The 21363-nt window shown below is 36.7% G+C and overlaps 1 protein-coding gene across 11 annotated transcripts in view; it reads left to right on the plus strand.

The window, feature by feature from the left end:
- Window positions 1-21363, plus strand: part of LAMA2 (laminin subunit alpha 2) — a 356006-nt gene that overhangs the window by 301044 nt on the left and 33599 nt on the right. For all 11 annotated transcript variants that reach the window (XM_065056885.1, XM_065056887.1, XM_065056893.1 and 8 more), the window contains 7 exons: window positions 2868-3050; window positions 5720-5874; window positions 8220-8363; window positions 8918-9051; window positions 14820-14979; window positions 17995-18119; window positions 20217-20379. In XM_065056885.1, coding sequence (XP_064912957.1) covers window positions 2868-3050; window positions 5720-5874; window positions 8220-8363; window positions 8918-9051; window positions 14820-14979; window positions 17995-18119; window positions 20217-20379 — 1064 coding nt within the window. The remainder of the gene's footprint in view (window positions 1-2867; window positions 3051-5719; window positions 5875-8219; window positions 8364-8917; window positions 9052-14819; window positions 14980-17994; window positions 18120-20216; window positions 20380-21363) is intronic.

Below are 21363 nucleotides of genomic sequence, written 5' to 3' on the forward strand. Positions count from 1 at the left end.
CTTTCTACCATACTCTCATTGCTTTATGCTGCAGTATCATTTCCAGTCACTGTTTGGTGGTGTATATCTTTTTTAGACTGTAAATTGCTTAGAACTGGAACAGGTTTTCCTCAATGAACTCTGAAATTCTATGCACACTTGTAATTCTATATAGCCAAAAAGATTTCTAAAAAATTGGTAATACACATTAAAATCCCAGAGTTCTGGGATGTTAGCTACTCTGTGTTGTGATAGTGAGAGACAGGGAGCTACAACATTGTGATGAACAGTGATAAACTGAATGTTTGTTTTAGAAAATAAAAAGTTTTTTAGCCATGTAATTTGCTATGACTTTTCTCTCCAAGAAGCACTTTAGAAACTGAAGATATGCCTTAAGGAAAGTCTCTAAAGAAAATCTATATTCTTTCTGATTTGTGTTGGTCTGGAAAGTTCAGACTGCAAATGAAAACTTGGAATGAAAAACTATTTACTTTTCATCTTGCACATTTTTGTGGCTTAAAGATTCCAGATCACTGAAAAGTTTTGGTTTAGATTTGGTGATCCTTGAAATCATGCATTCACAAAAAAACGTTTTAATATGTCGTGCTCATACCACTTCCCTGGTTTTGGCCACATGTCTGTTTCTCTTAATGTGCACAGATAGAGGTCTCAGTCAAACACAGTGGACCTCTAAAGCCAGTTAACTTAGGACACAGAATACTGAATCTGAAACAAGAAATATGAAATATGCAACCATTAGCAATGTAATAAGCTCCTGTCAGATTAGAGTTACAGAGTGCTCACTTTTGGGACAAGGACATTCATATAAACAGGTAGATGTGTATTAAGAATGAAATTCAGAGCAAATAAATGGCATGGATAAGAAAATGCATTGAATTAGTTGTCCAACAGGGAAATAAACAATGAGGGTGGGAGAGAAAATGACCCTGTCATATATCTTGTTCTTCAAGGTTTCAAGAAAGCAGAGAGCAGCTTAAACTAATAATTCTTGTCTCCATGTTATACCAATATCCAAATAAAAGCAGAAAGATTCAAAATGGGATAGATGGGTAGATCACCTTAGGACAAGGACCCACATGTGCAGGGATAGGCATAATTTAAACTGTGGCTGAAAATAAATAAAATTTGTGTGACTAACAGAGAGAAGTAACAGAGTATCACCAACTTTCACTCACCAGAAAGATGCATGACCTTTAATAATGGCCTCAAAAAGAGATGCTTAGATATGATGAAATAAGGAAGTGAAAAAGGCAATCAGAACTCTCTGTTCTTTCACTTGTCAGTATTGATGATGATAATTATTTATTAAAGGTTCAGTTGTATTTTCAAGGTTCTATTGTATTTTTGAGGCTTATCATCCAAAACTTCAGAAGTAAGGGTGGGGTTGTTTAAAGCCCAGGTATAATATATATTTACTCAAGAAAGTAAAAGGCTGATGTAACTCTCCAATATGCAGCACAAACCCACCAATTCTCTATGGGCTTAGGAAGCATCATGTGCTTTCCAGTCTTCAGGCTTGTTCGCATCAGATGTTCCACAGATGGAGAAGGACCTATACTGTTGATCCCTTGAAATTGAGAAAATGTCGATGTTTCCCATGTCTTCACAGTCATAGGAATGTGCAACCTGCTTCACGCAATGTTGTTATAAACTGGCTCTTATCAACTATCTGTTAGTCAGACATGGAAAGAAAACACAACCTCCTGTGCTTTCATAACTACTGTAACTCAAACTGTTGACTTCACAGACTACCACAGGAAGCCCCAGTCAGTATGAAAAGTGGTTGTTTCATAGGTGACTAAACTTCTGAGCTGCACTCCAAAATTCTCATGTGACTCAGGGACAGGAGGATACCTTGGAGAACACAAGGGGAAAGCTACTCCATGAACAGTTTCAAAGAAAGCATGTGGCAAAGCAGGTTCCTGTGAGTCCCCTGACTCCATGGTAATGTGGTGGCAGAGTGGGAGTTCACATAGGTTCCCTTGCATGCTGGAGAATCTACCACGACATTTACTGCTTGCTCACTTCCTCCCGTTTGTGGGAATTCGGAAACTTGGCCAGCTCCCTTGCCCAGCACAACCTGTGCTCCTGGCTCATCATGTGATGTAATCCCAGCATGGCAACAGCACCTGAGCTGTTTGACACCTGCGTGACATGTTTAAAAGCAACACAATTTACTAACACAGGATTTGGATAAATACCTACTAGAATACCCAGCTGTCTGGTTTATCATTTTCAACAGCAGAATAAAAAACGTTCCAGGCTTGAATGTTTTCACCACATAAATGGAACATTCATTTCCATTTTGCAGGCAGAGAGGTGGGACAGTAGTAGACTAATTGTTTTGCTCAAGGTTACCAAGGATGTCTTTGGATGTATGTGATTAATTCAGGCAATGAACCCTTGGTGTTCCCATTCACAAGATTATTTGTCACAGTTTCAGCTGAACCACATAGAGTTAGATTTCTGTACTCTATACATCAGAATATTGAAAGTCCTATTTCTATTATAAGTATCAAATATTGTATCTGACACTTGATCAGAGGTTAACCAGTGAGTCAACAGCAACAACAAAATTGCACAAAAATTTACCTAACAAAAATGATTTGTCCTTTACATACAAATGGAGCTGGAGCACCTTCTCTTCTTCAGGTGTATTTCAGGTCAAAAAAAATGACATAAAGGGCTAGACTGTGCAATCCATGCTTACAATTAGTAATGTCATACTACATGTGAAGTAGGAGCACTCAAGCAACTACACAACACAATTTAGGATGATAGAATTTTGACCCAACTTTATTCTTAAGATGTGTGAAGGAAACTTCTGTACTCTAGGCCATTATTTCATTATTGTTTTCTACCTACAGATACAGCTATAAAGGTACAGGCAGCCAAAGACAAAGCAAGAGAAGCCAACGATACTGCAAATGATGTCCTGGCCCAGATTAGAGACCTCAACCAGAATCTCCTGGGCTTGAGAAACAACTACAGTAAACTTGCAGACGACATGGCAAAAACAAATGCTGTTGTGAAAGATCCTGTCAAAACCAGTAAGATCTTTTTTGGGTTGTTTGGTGGTGATTTTTTTTTTCAGTTTGTTGTTTTAATTTCACATCTCAAAATGAAACAGAGGCACTCCAAAATTTCACTCACATAGCATTACTACAGTATGATGGGATTAAATGAATCTCTCTACGTCTATTTTCTGGACCTTATATAAAAAATAATTTTAAATCTTAAGGACTCATGCTATTAGTTGGAAAAAAATAATGTTATCAGGACCAACATGCAGGGGAAGCAAATAATCAACAATTCACCCCTTGATTCAAGCAAAATTCCACATACTAACCCTGTCTTCAGTCAGTCAGATAATCAGTTCTGGGAAGAATGCATGACTTCTTTCAAATACATTACTGTTTTGGGTAGAACACTTTAAGAAAGAGAAAAAGGAGATTTTAGGAATTTTTTTTGTATGTTTGGGGTTTTTTTGTTTTTTGTTTTTTTTCTTTACAGTAAATTCTGTTATCAAATGTTACAGATTTTTTTAGCATTTTCACTTTGGTTATGATGGATAAGATTTCATTCTAAATTACAACACATTTTATGGTAGATTACTAGAACATAACGCATAGGAGTATACAGCCAGGGCTGACAACATAACCAGAGTGTCTTTACAAAATTACTGAAGGACTGATTACACAGCTAACCTGGGCTCCCCAGATTGTCATCAACTTGATGAAGCGGGGCACCTGAACACATTTGGTTTAGGACACTGTCATTCTCATTCTGTGGATAAATATCCTCTTCAAATTGTAGCTGTACCAGTGAAGGAAGTTAATCCCAGTGGCTGTTTGTCACTGCCCATCTACTGCAAGTTCCTGATCCCTCATCAACTGAGATACATGTGTGAGCCCAGGGTGTAATCCCCATCAGGCAGACTGATCCATAGGAGTTTAGAGAATATGAAAAGTAGTTATTGACTGAAATAGCACAGTTAGATTACAACAGGTTATGGAACAAGCAGATCTATGAGGTAATGACTTGTGGCAGTGTGGTGATGAACAGCTGAAAAGTGGCTTAAAAGCAGTCATTTCTTGGCACTGCTGGGTCTAGACTAGTCCACCTGTCCCAGACCAATTATTCTAAGACTATGTGTACGTTAGCATTTTATTTGAAATTAGAAGCAGTAATGTAGAAGTTAATCTCTTGATTTTCCACAGTCAGTATTATTTGGTTCACACTGGGTGGGTGGTATTAACACTTGCAAACTCTTTCATGTCAGATGAAATTTAACTGGAAGATGTTATTCAGAAGCACATTTTTACCGTTCTCCAACTGCTAATGGATACTCAGATTATGGAATGAGATTAAAGTAAATGCAGAGTAGACAACTCCAAATCTATGTAGTGTGTATTATGACACTCACAACTACATGCTAAAATAGACATGGCCTGTCATGTGTGTCAAAATTCAGGCTCTGAGTTCTCATTATACACCTGTGCAAAATAGAGACGGTAATAAATTTTTTCTAGGCTAATCCTTTCCCTTAATTTACTTTACATTTGTGTTTACATCTTCAAAACATTGTCTTATGTTGTCTTCTGCTTTTTCTCTTCTTTGACTCCATATCTTGCCTACAGAAATCAGTACGTATGTTTTCTTTCTTACTGCTTTTATTGTGCCTTTTCCAGTAAATGATGATTTGCTGCTTACCACCACAGCTTCTGCATGGTGCTCTACATTTCACATTCACTGAAAAGTTAAATAGTTTCTTTTTGAAGGCTCCAAAATAAACTGACTTGGTAATTAGTTTCACTTCTGTGAAACCTTAAGAAGCATCTTGAAGGTTTGGTATCAGTGTCTGGGTGACTATTCAAAAACTAGATATCCAAACTTCATGCTTTATCTAATAATAATAATAATTATTATTATTGTTACTGTTATTGTTACTGCCATTCAGTATACATTATTCTGGTAAATGCAGGTTTGTCCCTTTCTATGTCATTCACACAAACCCATACCCTCATCCTTAGCTCTGCTGATGAGTTGTCGAGGAGAGGGCATTGTTCACTCATTGTTTGTCTAGAGGCAACAAAGTCATTTGAAACTTAAATATAGAGAAAATATATCCTTGTGAAATTATTAAATTTACCTGAAAAAATTAAATATCTCCAGTTTACTGCCACTGGTTTTTAATCTGCTTTCAGTACACATAGAGAATTTTAAGTTTGTGACCAGAATAAAGCCATTTTCTAGTTTTGGCCATTATAGTTAATTCAAGAATTAACTTCAGGTTAATTCTAACCCTGTTTCAGAAATTAGTAATAAAAACTAACCCGTTTTCAATAATCTAGCATTTTTCTTCAAATTAGTGTTAAAAAAAAAAAATTAAGAAAAAAAAAGAAAAGGAAATATTTCATTCATAAGTGTATTTTGCTACAGGAAATGTTTTCCATTAGTATCACCCTGACCTGCTGAAGCATAGTTGCTGTTTCAAAATCCTTCTTTAATACCTGCATTTGCTACTGTTGCTACTTTAACTTGATTCTAAATATTCTTAAATTCTTCAGGTAGCTTCCCGGTCTGTGTGTACCTCCTAGTAGCATATACAATCGCCTGCCTATTGTGTATGCAGAATTTTCTTGGATTTTATTATTGCAATGTGTAATTATTCTCTGACACTATTCTCTAAAACTCTGCCTTGTTCTTTCTTGTGAAGTTGCTGATGCAGATTCCAGTATTAAAACCCTAGAAAAGGAAGCAGATCGCCTGCTAGATAAAATCAAGCCAATCAAAGAACTTCAGGATAACTTAGGGAAAAATATTTCTCAGATAAAAGAGCTGATAAACCAAGCTCGGAAGCAAGCCAATTCGGTAAGCCTTCTTTCTCACTAAGATGACCTTTTGAGTATTGATTGGTTTTTATTTTCTACTTTTCTATTTCTTTTCTGCAGGGTTAATTCTTTCTAACTCTAAACATGTGTAAAGAAAGCAAATAATGTAGTATAATTTCTCAGATAAAAAGAGAGTATTCTGATATTTTTCACTTTTGTATCTTGTTTCTTCATTTAAAACTTGTCCTTGTTAAATAGATAACATAGGTAGGAATGTATCTAGAAATGTTATTATTTAAGAAGTATGGTGAATGATAGTACAGCAGAAGAGTCACAACACCATTGATCTTTTCTGAAAATGAAAATGAAAATGTATTTTTTTGCCTCAGCACTGGTATTAAGCCCCTGATTTCATTTCATAGAACTTACATTACCTGAGAATGACACCATCTCAAACTCACTGAAATTGCTGAGTGTATTTTCTTTTCCTGTATTCTTGACTTTCTTTGTTCAGTAACAGTTCTGAGGACTCGAACTTGAGTCAAGAAAGTATTTCTAGTCCATTTAATAGGTTTGGAGTCCATGTCCCTGACTCAGTAGTACTCTAAACTTGAGGATCAGCTGGTTAACAGCAAGGTTATTCAGCATGTGACCTAGTGCAGTGAAGGAAAAAAAATCTTTAAGACAGTACTTAAGAAGATCTCCTGAAAATTGGTTAAAAAAAATGAATCTACAAAAAATAGGATCCTGGGGAAGAAGTGTATTCCATATACTCAATGAAATTTGCCTGCGATAGAAAGACGGGTGTGCTGGTTTCACTGACAATGGGTTAATTTTCTTCGTGCAATTAGAAACCTTTCTTTTTCATAGCTAACACGCTCATTATTTGGACTTAGTTTGAGAACAAGAAATAACACCCCAGCACAGATTCAATGTTTTTAATAGCTCTTCTGAGAGCCAAGGATGTTCTGAGCACTCCGCCCACAGGTGCGAGGAATCAAGGAAGGGGGGCAGAGATGGGGCAGAGCTTGACTGACATCCAGACTGATCAATGAGAGTATTCCAGCCCATTAGCATCATGCTTCATATTTAAGGAGAGTTGGGCCTTCTGCTTTTTCCTCTCTTTCTCTCTCTCCCTCTGGGTTGCAGCCAGGGGAGTTTCGGTTGGGACATTCAACTCAGCTTTTTACCATTTTGCAGAGGCCTCTGTGCTTTTCTGCCTTTTTCCTTTCTTTTCTCTCTTTTGGATCGGCTGTTCAGGACTGGGATATCACTTCCTGGGACTGGTTGCTTAGTGTGGATGGAGTTCATGGGGAAATTGCCTTGAGTATATTTTATTTCTATTGTGTATATATATATTTGCTAGTAGTGTATTAGTATTTTGTTATTTTATTAAACTGTGTTTATCTCAATCCAAGTTTCTCCCTTCCTTTTTGATTTTCTGCCCTGTTGGGGGTCTTGGGGGAGTGAATGAGCAGCTATGGTGGTTGTATTGCTAGCTCGGGTTAAACCACAACAGGCTATGGTGGTGATATGGTTTTGTTACATTCATCTTCTGTCTGAAGGCTTTGAAGTACTTAACTGCTGTTCAGCATTTCTGAGATAGGGAAATAGTGAGTTGGGTCATATAATGGATCTCCTTTCTGACTAAGTTTGCCCTAAGCATAAGGTGATACCATTATGTGCCCCTACTCTAAAACATGTCCAGCTAGAATTGAAATACAATTGTACTGTCATTATGTCTATGCTGACATTATGAAGGCAAACAGTATACTATTTTTATGTATGCCCAGAGCCTGAGGAAAGTAGCACACATATCCAAATGCATATGTCACTCAGCTGTGAAAATCCAACTTATGAATACCAACTCCATTAGGGGCAATGTAAAAGCAGTGATAGACACAACTGTTGGTTTAAAAATAAGTCTTAAAAGGTATCTTAAATTGGCATAATCAAAGGTATTACAAGGAAAAAAATAGATCATCCTGCCTATCTGATAGCAATATGCTGTGATCCCTTACAGAGTGCTGCTTATTTTCCTGGCTGCACGTGCTACTTAGAGCCTATCTCTGCTGCTAGAATTCCACTGCTGCTTGTGTTAGACCAGTATATCTTCTAGCTATTTCTAAAACATACAGTAAGTCCTTTCAAATCTGAATGCCAGAAAGAGCTTTTATTTCCTTTTAATAAACAATCTCTGAAAGAAAATTCAATTTCTACTTCTTGTGCATATCCAAGTAACTCCCTGGTACCCATAACAGAGAAATGGGAAAGAACAAAGAAATAAAAAAGTGTGATATTCTTATCATTATTTGGAAGCAACTAAAATTATTTCTGGAATAATAAGCAGTAAACTGAATTCTTTCTGCTGTGTTTTTTTTGAAGATCAAAGTGTCTGTGTCCTCTGGAGGCAATTGTATTCGCACGTACAGACCAGAAATAAAGAAGGGAACATACAACACCATCATTGTCAATGTGAAGACTGTAGTTGCTGACAATCTGCTTTTTTACCTTGGAAGTGCCAAGTTTGTAAGTCTGTCTTCTGCTTTTCTTGTCAGGGTTGCTCAATCAAATCAGACTACTGAGAAATAGAGGATGAGAAAGGTGCTTTTTTTTCCTCCTGGAGGCTTCAAAGCAGTAGTAGTGGGCCTAAGATAATCTAGACATGTACTGTGTTTGGTATTAATGTAGGGACTTCTAAAATAAGACCAGCAAATATATATTTATTTTTTTAATTTTAACTAGATATGAAATGGGAACTTGTACATATTCTTAGAGCTTTAAAATTCACAGTGCAATCAGGGTAATTTTTGAGTCAGTTGTGAGTTTTCTGTTGGGATTGAAGTAGCTAATCATTTTGCACCTGTTAAAGCTCTATCTTTGGCTTAAGATTCTTTGTTTGAACCAACAAAAGCAAGAAAAAGAGAATCTCATTTTAGATCACTGTGAGATTTTATGTTGATACTTTACTGTCCATATATGTGTTTCAGATGCCTCATTAGACCTTCTAAATTGTGAAGATTCTGGAAAACTTCTTTTAATTAAAGTATGAGATTGTTTCTGTTTTCATATTTTACATGTAGACTGACTTCTTGGCCATAGAGATGCGCAAAGGGAAGGTGAGCTTCCTGTGGGATGTGGGATCTGGTGTTGGACGAGTGGACTATCGAGATCTGACCATTGATGATGGATTTTGGTACAGGATTGAAGCCTCTAGGCAAGTATATGTTTTACTTGCAAGATTTGGTTCCTAAAGAAAAAAAGGCTGAATTTAGCAAGTTCTGCTACTAATCCACTGTCTGCTACGTTTGAAACATGGGCTTTTTTAAAAAAAAAAGCTTCTTTCATAAATGCGAGAAATTCTGGTCTGGTTTCATGAAAGCTTTTGAACCTACATCCAATAGTCTATACACTACAATTACTGTTGAAATAAGAATTGTTCTGTGTCAAGAATTTATTTTCATCATACTTCCCCTCCAGCATCAACAATCTGTGACTGCTTATATTCTCTTTTGTTTACCTATCACTCTATCGATTCTCTTTTCAACTAGCTTCCTTTAAAAACACTCACAGGTTTTGGCACTCACACAGATAACTACTATCCTTTTCTCCCTGAATTTCAAAGAGGACCACCTTTTCTGAATTTCTTGTTTTGATACAATACTTCAATGGTCTACCATACTCCAGTATCTTGATTCTTACTCAAAACACCATTTCCATAGACAGAATATCTCTTCAAACTGGAGATATTAAAAAATACACAGTTTATGAAAAATCAAGGGTAAAAACTGAAATTATAATTTCCACTTTGAGATCAGTTTTTGAATGCTTTTGCACTTGAGAAATATAGATACTTTAATATTAAAATTTCACATTTGTTACCTGAAGCTTATATTTTCCATTCAAATAGCAAACACATGGCATATGTTGTAGTAGTTACAGCATAAGAATTACATACCCTCATATCATTTATCCTCTACTTCTGAACAAATCTTAGTAATTTAGATAGCATCATCTGTATTGCAATTCGATATGAAGCTGAGAAATTCCTCCTGCATCACTACAGTTAATTTCACATAGTATTAAACGTAGAAGCAATAATATAGTCAGAAAATTAGAAAAGAAAAAGGAAAACAAAGCATTCCAATTCTGGTTTTATCCATGGCTCTCAGAGGAGGAAATGGCATCCAGTTTAAATAATTTAGTGAAATCACAGAAATCAACCATTCAGCGCAGAGAATTAAATAAAACTATGGCACTGTCTCCAGAAACTGGATTAATGAAACCTTATTGCTAGGAAAATACAAATTGGGGTGCAATATGAATTGTTGAAATCTTCACAAGCTCATGTTATGCATACTAAAATAGCTTCATGACACAGTAATGCCAGACTTTCATTTGCAAGAAAGCTGCTTCAGCAGAATCTGGAGCCAGGACACAGTATAAAAATTCACACATCCTCCAAAAGCACATTGCCTATTAAGCTGGTTGTTCTGGATATATAGGGTGTGCATGCTATTAGTTTTGAATGAATTGCAGGATCAGCAATTTAGAACAATTACAGCTGCACAAATCTGAAGTACAGAGCAGTGTTTAGGAGAATTACATTGCAGAGACATTAGTTGGATTTGTGGGATTAAGGTGAAGAACTTGGGACTGATTTTGCATTGTTAAAGCAGACTTAGTAAATCCTGTACGCTACTGAAGATTCTTCCATTTTGAACATTTTAGTCTATTTAATAACTCCCCTCTGATTCGCTTCATAAGCTGCTGGAGAGTGTTATTCGTTTCGTTCTCTCGCCTTTTTTTCTCTCTAAATGTCTGCTCAGTTCCAGACACAGACTTTTTTTAGCAATCTGACAGAGCCACTGGGGCAGCTGGGGCAGGGCACCCCCTTAGAATGAGGACATAAGATGAAATTCTGACCATGCCAAGTTTTGCCATTGATTTCAGTGGTGACAGACATTGACACACAGTAATAATAATATAGCAGGTTTAAAGATTGATAGCAGTTCTTAACCAAGGATTCCAAAGGGCCTTAAAAAGAGGAGATGTGGCCAAAAGGTTCTCAAGTTCATCCAGCATACTGAATGAAATCTAAATATGAAAAATCTGATGAGATTTTTAACTGATCAGTTAAATCAGTTCAGTTAATAACTATGCCAAAATTTCCAGTGTGTTAAGCCCAAATTGATAATTACTGCATCAGTTTTCCAGGGACAATTTTAACTTTCATCACCTTTTTATTTGAAGTGTACTAATACTTTGCATTTTATTGTAAATGCAGAGTTTATCATGGAAACATTTTATTTTTTTTTTTTTGTAAGGAACTGAAGTAAAAATTCTTTATTCCTATAGGAATTTCCTATAATTTGATGGTACAAGAACTTAACAAATGTCATTTACAAAGTTACTTACCTGCTTACAGAGGCAAATATGATTGGCATTAAGAACTGCAGTTGAAATATCAATTAACAAAGGAAAATCTGGCATAACAGTATGTGACAAAATTAAAGCACATTTGCAAAATGCAAACTGTCAATTTTGTGAAACGGTCAAATGGACAATAGAATGTTTTTGAGGCTCACTAGATCAGTGAAACAATGTCACTCAACTTCAGCAGGCCTTAATTAGGAGCAGGACCTGATTAGTTTTGATTTTAACCAAGTGTGATTTAAGTATTACCATTGTTTTAATTGCTATTGACAGAGTTTAAGAAGCGCCCTTCCTTTGAGGACAAAGAACTCTTGAGTCACAAGTTCCCTGTAGACACATCCAGCCCAGTTCAGGGAGAATTCAGTCTTAAACTACTGTGCCAAATCTAAGCCATACTTTCCAATGAAGATTTTCTGTGCTCTTAAGGGGCCAAGGAGAAGAGATTTCTACACTGTATTTTGTAGTCTAATGTTGATGACTTGCAAAAGTCATCGCCATTATATCATGCATCTCCTGAAGAGCAAAGCCTGCATGCATGACATTATGTAAATTTTTCAGAGGATCAGCCACAGGGTGATGGTACATCTTCTATAATCCACCAGTTTTGCAGAACTGTCACTAGAACAACATCTTCTAACCTGACGATTTGTCATGCACAGAGTAAAAATGCCTTTTTGCTGTCAAGTTAGCCAAGTTCTTTCTTCAGGCTCAATTGTCCTCCCTAAATAAGAGAGAATTATTTATGGAAGAAACTCCATTGTTAGCATTTCAGTCTGTTTGAAGAAGAAAGACAACTGTGCTATTTGTGACATATTAGACATCCTAAAAAGTGTCAGTCTGTTCAGTGACTTCTGCATTATTGCACTTGGATGTTTTTAAACTGGAATCTTGATTTCAGCACTGTATTATTGAAAGTTCCAATGACTTTCTTTCAGAGAGCATTAAGGTTGAGTGGTTTAAAAAGAAATCTTTAGCAACTGTTAGTCATTCAACAATTACTGCATTAAGAACTTCTATTGTTTAAAGGACTTCATGCCAATAAATCTGAAAAAGAAAAGGTAAAAATTTGGAATTTATCCTGCATAGAAATCTGTCTGCTTGGCATTCAGTTGATTTTGGAATAAAAGGTAAGATATTGTCATTAAAAGGAAATTAAAAAAAAAAAATAAAAAAAAAAAATAGAATAACATGGATGGCTTTAGCCCACATTGTTAAAATGATTGGGAGCATCTACATGTTTGTGTACCCCAGAAGTCACTTCGGATATTCCTGAGGAAACTGAGGGTCCCTTCCATGTGGTTTCCAGAGCTGCCAGATTAAGGTATGGGTGGGTAATCAAAGAGCTCCAGTGGTTTTTTGTAAAGATGTATTTTTCACAAAGAAATCCTTGAGATCCCTGACTACAAAGCAAGCAAGATGGCACAGATCTACAAAGGTATACTCCATTGGCTGGCAATCATCAAAATTACTTTGTAACCCTGCTTCACCGTTCAGGAGAAATTAATCAAAACTGAGGTGTTTCAATTGAATTTTTTTAATTATTATTGAACTGGCTTTTTTCCAGTTTTATGTTATTTCATGAGAAAACTGTCGTGTCATTCTGATTATTAGGTAATAGGTTCTGAGCCAAATGAATTTCTAAAGAGTGTTTTTTAGATATAAAATGCATAGTCTTATAGGATTTTTCCACTCTCTAGAATCCTGGTCCAGTAAACTTTCTAAATCCGGGAATTCTATAAGTACAGATTTAGCTTATTCAGTAGCCTAAGTAATGTCTTGCTGTGCTCTAAATGTAAGTTCTTCAAGTAAAGCTTTCACAGAAACGACAGTTCTTCCTGAAAGGTATGCTTTTAACTTTCAGTTTGCTTGTTACTTCAATACCTGAAGGAATCTTTTCTTTTTTTCTAATTACACAAAAAGGAATTGTACATCTTTGCATGCATGGAGCAAAGTTCAAGACCTTAGAAAATCAAAGTGCTTTTTTTTCCCTTTTTTTTTTTTCACATTCTGGCTGTGACTTGACTGTATCTTCATAAGACAAGTATGTAACTTTTCATCTAGAAATTTTTTGGTTATTTTATCACCTCTGTTTAATTGGCTTCTGTCCTTTCCATAGAAACCTTTGTCACAAGCATAGATATGAAGTCTGTTTTCTGAGAAAAGTTTGTTTTGTCTAGCTTGAGAACACGTACTCAGTAATTTTTGGAGTTTAACTTGGTATACAGTTGTATACACTCTTGTATACAGTTTGGTATACACTCTTGGTACATATACACTCTTGGTAAACTCTTATGGAAAAATAAAGTTTTATTTAAAATAATGTGTTTCTGCATTAAATATCAAACAGTTAAGTTATAAAAGTTCCATGTGATATCCATGCTGAGTGTTTCAGTGCAAGTTAGGTTTGCAAGGCCAGGCATCCATGTTAAGATTTTCCAAATTAACATGACAATGGTCATGGGAAATCCAGCATCCTATTAAAAGTGAGGTGAAGAATCGATTTCCAAAGTTATCCCTTAGCCCACAGTATGTGATCTCCCTCTGCCTGCATCACTTCCCAGCCACTCCTCCACCACATTACTGGACATACTAGATACTTCATCTGCACATGGCAGGGTTTGCGTCACGCTCCCTCTGTCTGGCAGGAAACTCTAAGTTATGGTGTGACTATAAATGCCTTACAGTTTACTTCCATTAGGTCAGTAGTAAGCTTTCCATGGAAAGCTATGATCCATACTGCTGTAAGCAAAGGTAATATTAAGCAAGTTATTGCAAAATATTCAAAATTATTCAAGTTTCCTTTGAAATACCTTTCTGTATACCTGAAAGACCAGGAAGAATCATCTTCTCCACATTATGTTCCTCCCATTGTAAAAATATCAGCAAACTCTTTCCATGCCAGCTGCTACATTAATATAACCTAAGGAGTACAAAACAAACTGCTGCAGAAACTATTAACAACTGGTAAATTCATTTATTGTTGTTGTAACTATCAATATTTGATATGGTTCATAGAGGAAAACGGGGTAACATCCTTAAACATAATGGGGTTTATGCCTGTTTGATAAGCAACCAGAGCGCTCCACTGCAGAAAATACAAACTCTATGCATCACAGTAAAGCCAACTGAAGTACTGTATCACATGATCATTCATTTTCAGTTCAAATATAGTCTAATAAACCTTACAAAATTCAGAAACTTAATTTGGAATTTTGCCTGCATCATTTGTTATGTCAAGAAACAATTACTCAGCACTAATTTCATCACAATAAATCTTAAAAATGCAACTTCTTTATTTTAGTCAATGAAAGTTCCACTTCATCTGTATAGTGAATTTTGTTCAAAAAGGATGTTGAAGTGAGGAAAAAAATGGTTCTGTGATCATATCTTTAACTTACACAAGCATAAGAGTCTACTTCTTTTTATCAAAATGGTGCATAAATCAGTAATACAAGCCTCTATTAAAAGATGCCATCAAAAATAGTATTTTCCTATGTTTGATTTAACTACTGAGTATGTATGCTTAAATTATTTTGTTAAAATCTTTAGGACTGGGAAAAATGGCACAATATCAGTGCGAGCTCTGGATGGCCCCAAAGCCAGCATTGTGCCAGCCACATTCAGCGCTCTTTCTCCACCTGGATATACCATTCTGGATGTAGACGCTAATGCCATGTTGTTTGTTGGTGGTTTAACTGGAAAAATAAAGGTAATGTCATGTCTGGAGCTAGTGTATTAACTGTCTGTTTATGTGGACAATATTGATATTCCTTAGAATAGAAATAGGGAACTTTAATATTTTGGTGTCATTATAGTAGGTGCTTTAGTAGCAAACAGTACACCTGTGCTCTTGAAAGAATATTAGGATTTGCCAGCCATCTGGGTGCACAGACCAGAAAGTTCTCTGCCCATGCTGTTAACTTCTTCTACTCAGAAGCCTGGTGGCTGGATGTATGGATGCAGCATTTAGCCCAAACAACTAAATAGACAAGGAAGTCAATTGAAGAATTTCTTGGAGAAATGCATATTAGACAAGGCAGACATTTTGACATTTTTTTCTATGTTCTCCTTACAGCCTTAAACAGAGGTTCTAGTTTGCTCTCTACCTTCCAACTTTCTATCTAGAGGGTGTTTGCTTTTTTCTGTTAGCCATCAACCAGAACCCTTGAAAAATATTTCTTAAATTAATGAATCATCAGTTGCTAAAAGTGACACTGCAGAGATTAGTATGACCCTTACAAAACCAAAATGGCCTCACTGGCTTTCTGTACTCTGTCCCTTTGATCTGCTTTTTCAAAGGGAATGGAAATTAAAAAAGGAGAGGTACTTTATCTCCCACACGTAATAATTCCTCTCAGCTTTCTTTAGTTCTTGGATTTTTGCTGTGTCAGGTAAGTTTTAAGTTTCTGCTGTTGTTTTCACTCATACCAAATTTAGTTACATTGGTATTATATTTGCACGTCTAGAACATCAAACCTCCCAAACCAAAGTTTTCACCTGAATTCTACTTCGAAAAAAATGCTTGGTTACATTAAGAATCCAGAGAATCAAAGATGATACAGAAGTTCAGCACTAGGTGTTCTGTGCCACAGCATAGTCTTGTGCCTAGTCCTGATTTCCACAGCAAAGCTATAACATTAGACTAACAAAAATGTATGTTTTACTTGATGTCATCTCTAGATTTAAGTATTATAAATATTTAATCTTAGTATTACAGCCTGATGGTAGAAAAAGTGAGGCAAAGGTGTAAAGAGAGATCACATGTACTATTTGAGCAACCAGACACAAAAGCTAGTACCTACTGCTCCAGTAAAAGATGTCACCTTTCCTAACAAAGGTCATCGCACTTAAATTGCACTGCCAGAGAAAAAAAATAGTTTGAATTTAGAAGTATTTAATATTGTATCTACTGATTTTACTTCATTGTTATTATTAGTAGTATTTATTTGGGATATTTACTTGATATTTAAATACTAGCAGTATTTGAATAATACTTAGTCAAGAAGAATTACATAACAATGAAGCCTCATGAAGTGTGTGTTTCGGAAAAAATTAGAGATTTAGCAGAATCTCTAAGGGGAAATGGGTTCAAGGTCTCTTCGTGTTTCAGGACAAGCAAAAAAGATCTTGGCACAGTAAAGTTTAAATCTGGACCCTTTCTTGAATGTTTTTCTTTTTCCTTTAGTTTGATACAGTGAGGCAGAGGTGGGTAGTGACCACAATTCAGGACGTAAGACAGTTGTAGGATCAAGTGTGAGGTGCGATGCTGAACAGAAACAGGAATTATAGATGCTGCAAAAGTCTGATGCCAGAACACTGTTTTCAACTTCAGTAAGAGTTCTCCAGTTTGCTATGGCTGGTATATTTGCAGTTTAAACACTACCAGACTTGCTCTGTTCACACACAGTTTATGAATTTAAAGAGAAATTATTACTTTTCTGAGAATTTTTGTTATCATGTAGTACAGTTTTCAGGGTCAAAAAATGAAAACCTTAACTGATATTTTTCTAAAACCATGAAGCTCTTTGGACATTTATGACAGTCACTGATAGTTATTTTAATGCTTGTCTTACAAACGGGCTTTTTCATATTATTGGCTTTTAGCGTGCTTTAATTTGTCATGGGATTTTGTCCACATCCCTTTTTGCATGCATCTTTGCAGTGTATTCCAAAAGAAGGTTCGTTTTCAGTTTTTAAAATCATCTTTCATTTGACTTGAGTAGAAGACTATGATACTTAGATGCCATGAATTTCTCAGGAGTGACATTAAGTTTATACTTGTTGCTAATTAAAACCTTCCAAATTACCCTGGAAAACATCACCAGCCCATTAAGTCTTTTGAGTCATACTTTTCCTTGAATATTTTCAAATTGCACTTCTCCATATTCTCTTATAAGATCTTAATATTCATAATTGCTGTATGGAAAACAGCAGGTGCTTGTCTGTTTCAAACAGCTAAGTATATAGATTTTCAATCAGCTCATATTGATGAAGTGAAATTTAAATGAAACTAGGTATTTTTAGAAGGATAATTTTGAGCTAAGTACTCTGTGTACTCTCAAATATTACTACTGCGATCATGGTACCCTGTTATGGTCTAATGAGCATTACCTGATATGCATGACCCTACCTTAATGAATTTTAATAGAGTATGAGTTTAAATTGTTTTGCCATCTGCACTTTTTTCTGCATCCAAAATTCAGCATGAACTTTACAAGTGTAGCCAGTTGAGTTCACAATTGGTCTTTTATCTTGGATAGTCTGCTCAATTTCCAGGCATTTGAGCATTAAGTACAGTAAAAACACTTTCCTTATTTTATTGCGGACAAAGATTCCTCATAGCCCTTTCTATGAAGCCTTAAACAAAAATCCAGACAGACCCTGAACAAGTGGGAGTACGCAGCTCCCTGAATAACCAGCAAAGCCGACTGTGATATAGAAGCCAGGGCAGCTCCTCGTTCTCCAGGGTTCGTTCTTCCTAGGCCTTCACCAGAGTCTCAGATAAATGGGCTTTGATAAATCAGCTTTTCCACCCTGACTGATACAAAGTTTAGTTCACTTCTTTGCTGATCAGTTGTTTAATAAGACGACTTTCAGATCAGTTGTTGCTATTTATATTTAAAATAATATGAAGCATGTTCTGGTATTTCATGCCAGTTTTGGTTCCAGACACAGTAGATCACTTCAAATTGAATTCTAATGAAATTTGTGTTTTCTGTTGCAGAAGTCAGATGCTGTAAGAGTCACCACCTTCACCGGCTGCATGGGTGAGACCTTTCTAGACAGCAAGCCCATAGGTCTGTGGAATTTCAGGGATATTGAAGGTGACTGCAAAGGGTGTGCCGTCAGGTAGGTGGTGCACTGACTGCTTCTCATGCTCCTTTGGGAAGCTGTCTGCAGTGACACTGTGCTCCCTGGTAAGCAGCAGGAGTTTCCACAGCAGCCGTCAAGTTCCCATAGACGGCAGCAGTCTGTACACAGCATTGAGAGTTGTGGGTAATACAAAATGAGGTTGCAGTTATGCCAAGAGGGGAAACGCCCAATCAGGGTCATAAAAGTGGTCACTGTCGTAACAGAATTAAGATGGTATAATGGTGCTGTGATGGTGAGGCTTCTGCTAAACAGTAACCAGAATTAGTCAATGAAATATCCACAGTGGGACTGAGTCTGTTTCATGGACAGTTGTGGTGTGGGTGCCTGCTCCTCTTATGCAGCATGTGGCAGAGTCAGGTGCCTCAAGGTGGCTTTCACAGCCACCAGCATTGTGAGCAGGGACCCCCGCAAGAGAAAAATGTCTCTATTCTCAAGAGAGAGTGGAAAATCCTGTGCTTGTCAGTGACCTTTAATTCCAGGTAGGGCAAATGGTCCATCCAGCCAGGATTCACATATGTAGGCTCAGGACTCTCTTCAGGAATTTTGAAACAACCAAAGTTACTTCCTTTCCAGATGTGTCCTTGTCCTTAGAGAGCTGTGACCCATCTTCATTCCTCTCTTTCCCACCAAACTAATCTCAAACACTTTCCTGTGCCAAGTCTCAGTTTCAGAAGCTGAGGGCCCTTACGTGTGACCTGATACTACAGCACAGTCCTGGGAATTATCATGTAAAGAAGACAGACTCTGGGTCTGTCACAACCTTGTTTCTAGTTTATGACTTTTACAGTGACCGACTGCATGAAAGCAGCACTGTCCTCTTAGAGGCTCCTGGGTTTTTTTAGCAAATTCAGCAGTGTCAGTATATGGTATAGAGCTCATGCTGCTTTAAGCAAAATAATTGCAAACCCAGTCAGGGAAGTTAAGAATAGGCTAGTTTTGAAACTAGGCTGCTAGTCTGACAACCTGCTAAGGCTTAGCCCTTTGAAAATTATGGAAAATCCAGTTGTGAACAGTAACAATTTTGGAAATACCAGAGGATATCCTTGACTACAAATGGAGGCCATTGACACTGACGTAGAAATTTAATGAGCATGATGATGGATATATGCATTTCAGTTCCAAGCAAGTCATAGTGGAAATGCTTAAACCATTATGTGGAGCTCCACCTAAATTAAATTTTCTTATTCATTAGTGATAGTGTATATCTACTTGTTTGGAGTTGGAGGTAGGTGGGAAGGAGATTAAAAAAAAAAAAATACTAGACTTGAGATTTGTAGAAAACTGTATTAGAAGCTCCCTTTTACCTTAACTCATTGTTTCAGTACCAGAAAGAGTCCTGTTCTCCTGCAAAATCTATTTTCAAAAACCTGTTAAATGTAGCTATAAAGAGTGGAAAGACTACATTCAGGATCCTTGTGTACATGTGCCAAAATAAATGAGAAATAGGTTCCTGGCCAATATTTCACATGTAAGTCCCTTGTTCAATTTTCATTGTATTGGTGATTAAACCAAAAGACTGATGTCTTGCAGCTGTCTGATCTGTGTGACAGAAATGGACAGGAGTCTATCATAAAAATCATATCAAACAGATTCAAAGCCTGATCTTCTGTTCTGTGATGATAGGAATGCCAAAAATTGTGGAGGGCCGGATGCTTCTGCTGTTGTGGTGTTTGTAATTTGTGGGTAAAAAGAGAGAATTAGATTCCAGAGTTTTCAGCCTGTGATCCTTTAGAAGTTGTAATATCACTAACCATAACAAAAGATTTATTACAAGATGAAGGAGTACATAATGCTATTTTACATTGAGGATTGAAAAATGAGTCATTACAGACCACAAGATATATGGATATATGTGACAGGTTCCGCTTCCATCTTCCTCCCAAAAGTGCTGTTATGTTGTACAGCTGGTGAACTGACCTTACAGCTTCACTTCTCAGAACCGGGGTTTGATATAAAATCAAACCAAGTTTGGGAAGAGTCCCAAGAGGCATCCCCTCCCTCCAAGTTCCCCTCACTTCTTTTTCTTTTAATCTCGCATGGCAAAGGAAAATGGTTGGAATTGTCCCTTTTCAGCCCACAGGTGGCAGACGGTGAAGGGACGGTCCAGTTCGATGGGGACAGCTATGCCATGGTGAGCCGCCCAATCCGCTGGAACCCCAATATTTCCACAGTCATGTTCAAATTCAGGACCTTCTCATCGAATGCCCTGCTGATGTATCTTGCTACTGATGACTTGGTAAGAAGAACCGACTGATATCCACACTCCTGACAGGTTTCATGCCATTTTCACAGTGTCTGAATTTATCGTTATTATGAGAACAAATAGGAATTGAGTGTAGCATTGTCCTGGTATGATACTCTCTGATATCTAAATGAATGCAGACAATACTGTAGTGTGGAAGCTGACTGCCTCTGATTTACTGACTGGGGAGCATTATTATGTGCCTGGATGTTTGACTGAGGGGAATTCCAGCTTTTCTGAAATTATTAATTCATTTTAATTTATCCCAAATTATTACCTGTGCAAACATTGCCATTTATAGTTATACCTCCATAGTTTAAAATGTCATAGTGTGAGAGCAGGGAGATTATGGGAAGAGACGAGTCTTAAAAGTCCTACTCATATATAAGCAAAGTTTAGGTTTAATGGAGTGGCATTAAAGAGGAACTGAATGGCGCAACAAACACAATGTGATGGTGATGGCATTTTTACGAGGCGTACAAATGGTCCCTTTTCCAGCTAAAACAGAGAACAGAAGCATTAGTTAAAAAAGCTGTTCAAGGTATTTATTCTCATGCACTATCAAATATATGTGGGAGACAAGGAGAAGTTATTTATAAAGACGTCTGGCCAGATCCTCACATGAACCAGGACTAACTCAACTTCAGCGTATCTGATCCAGATTGACTTGCAAGCCTGGCTGGGAACAGGTTTCTTTCTTTAGCCTTTTCATATGGGCCAGAAATTATATACAGCAGTTCTCCATGGTGTCTTGAAGAATTACTGAGCACTCATTATTTTACAAAAACTGGTTTTGTGTAAATCAGTCTTACTTCAGATTTCTGTATTTTAGGAAAAATTATCATAATTGCTGGAATTATCAAGGAGAAGGGTGCTCCTCCTGAGTGACTATAGTAGAAGAACATTTTATTATGACAACGAAGTACTTACACAGTTTTTATAATGATTTTTTATAATTGAATATTGAAAGTATAATTA

The sequence above is a fragment of the Columba livia genome, chromosome 3, assembly GCF_036013475.1.
Source record: "Columba livia isolate bColLiv1 breed racing homer chromosome 3, bColLiv1.pat.W.v2, whole genome shotgun sequence".
Classification (NCBI taxonomy): Eukaryota; Metazoa; Chordata; class Aves; order Columbiformes; family Columbidae; genus Columba; species Columba livia.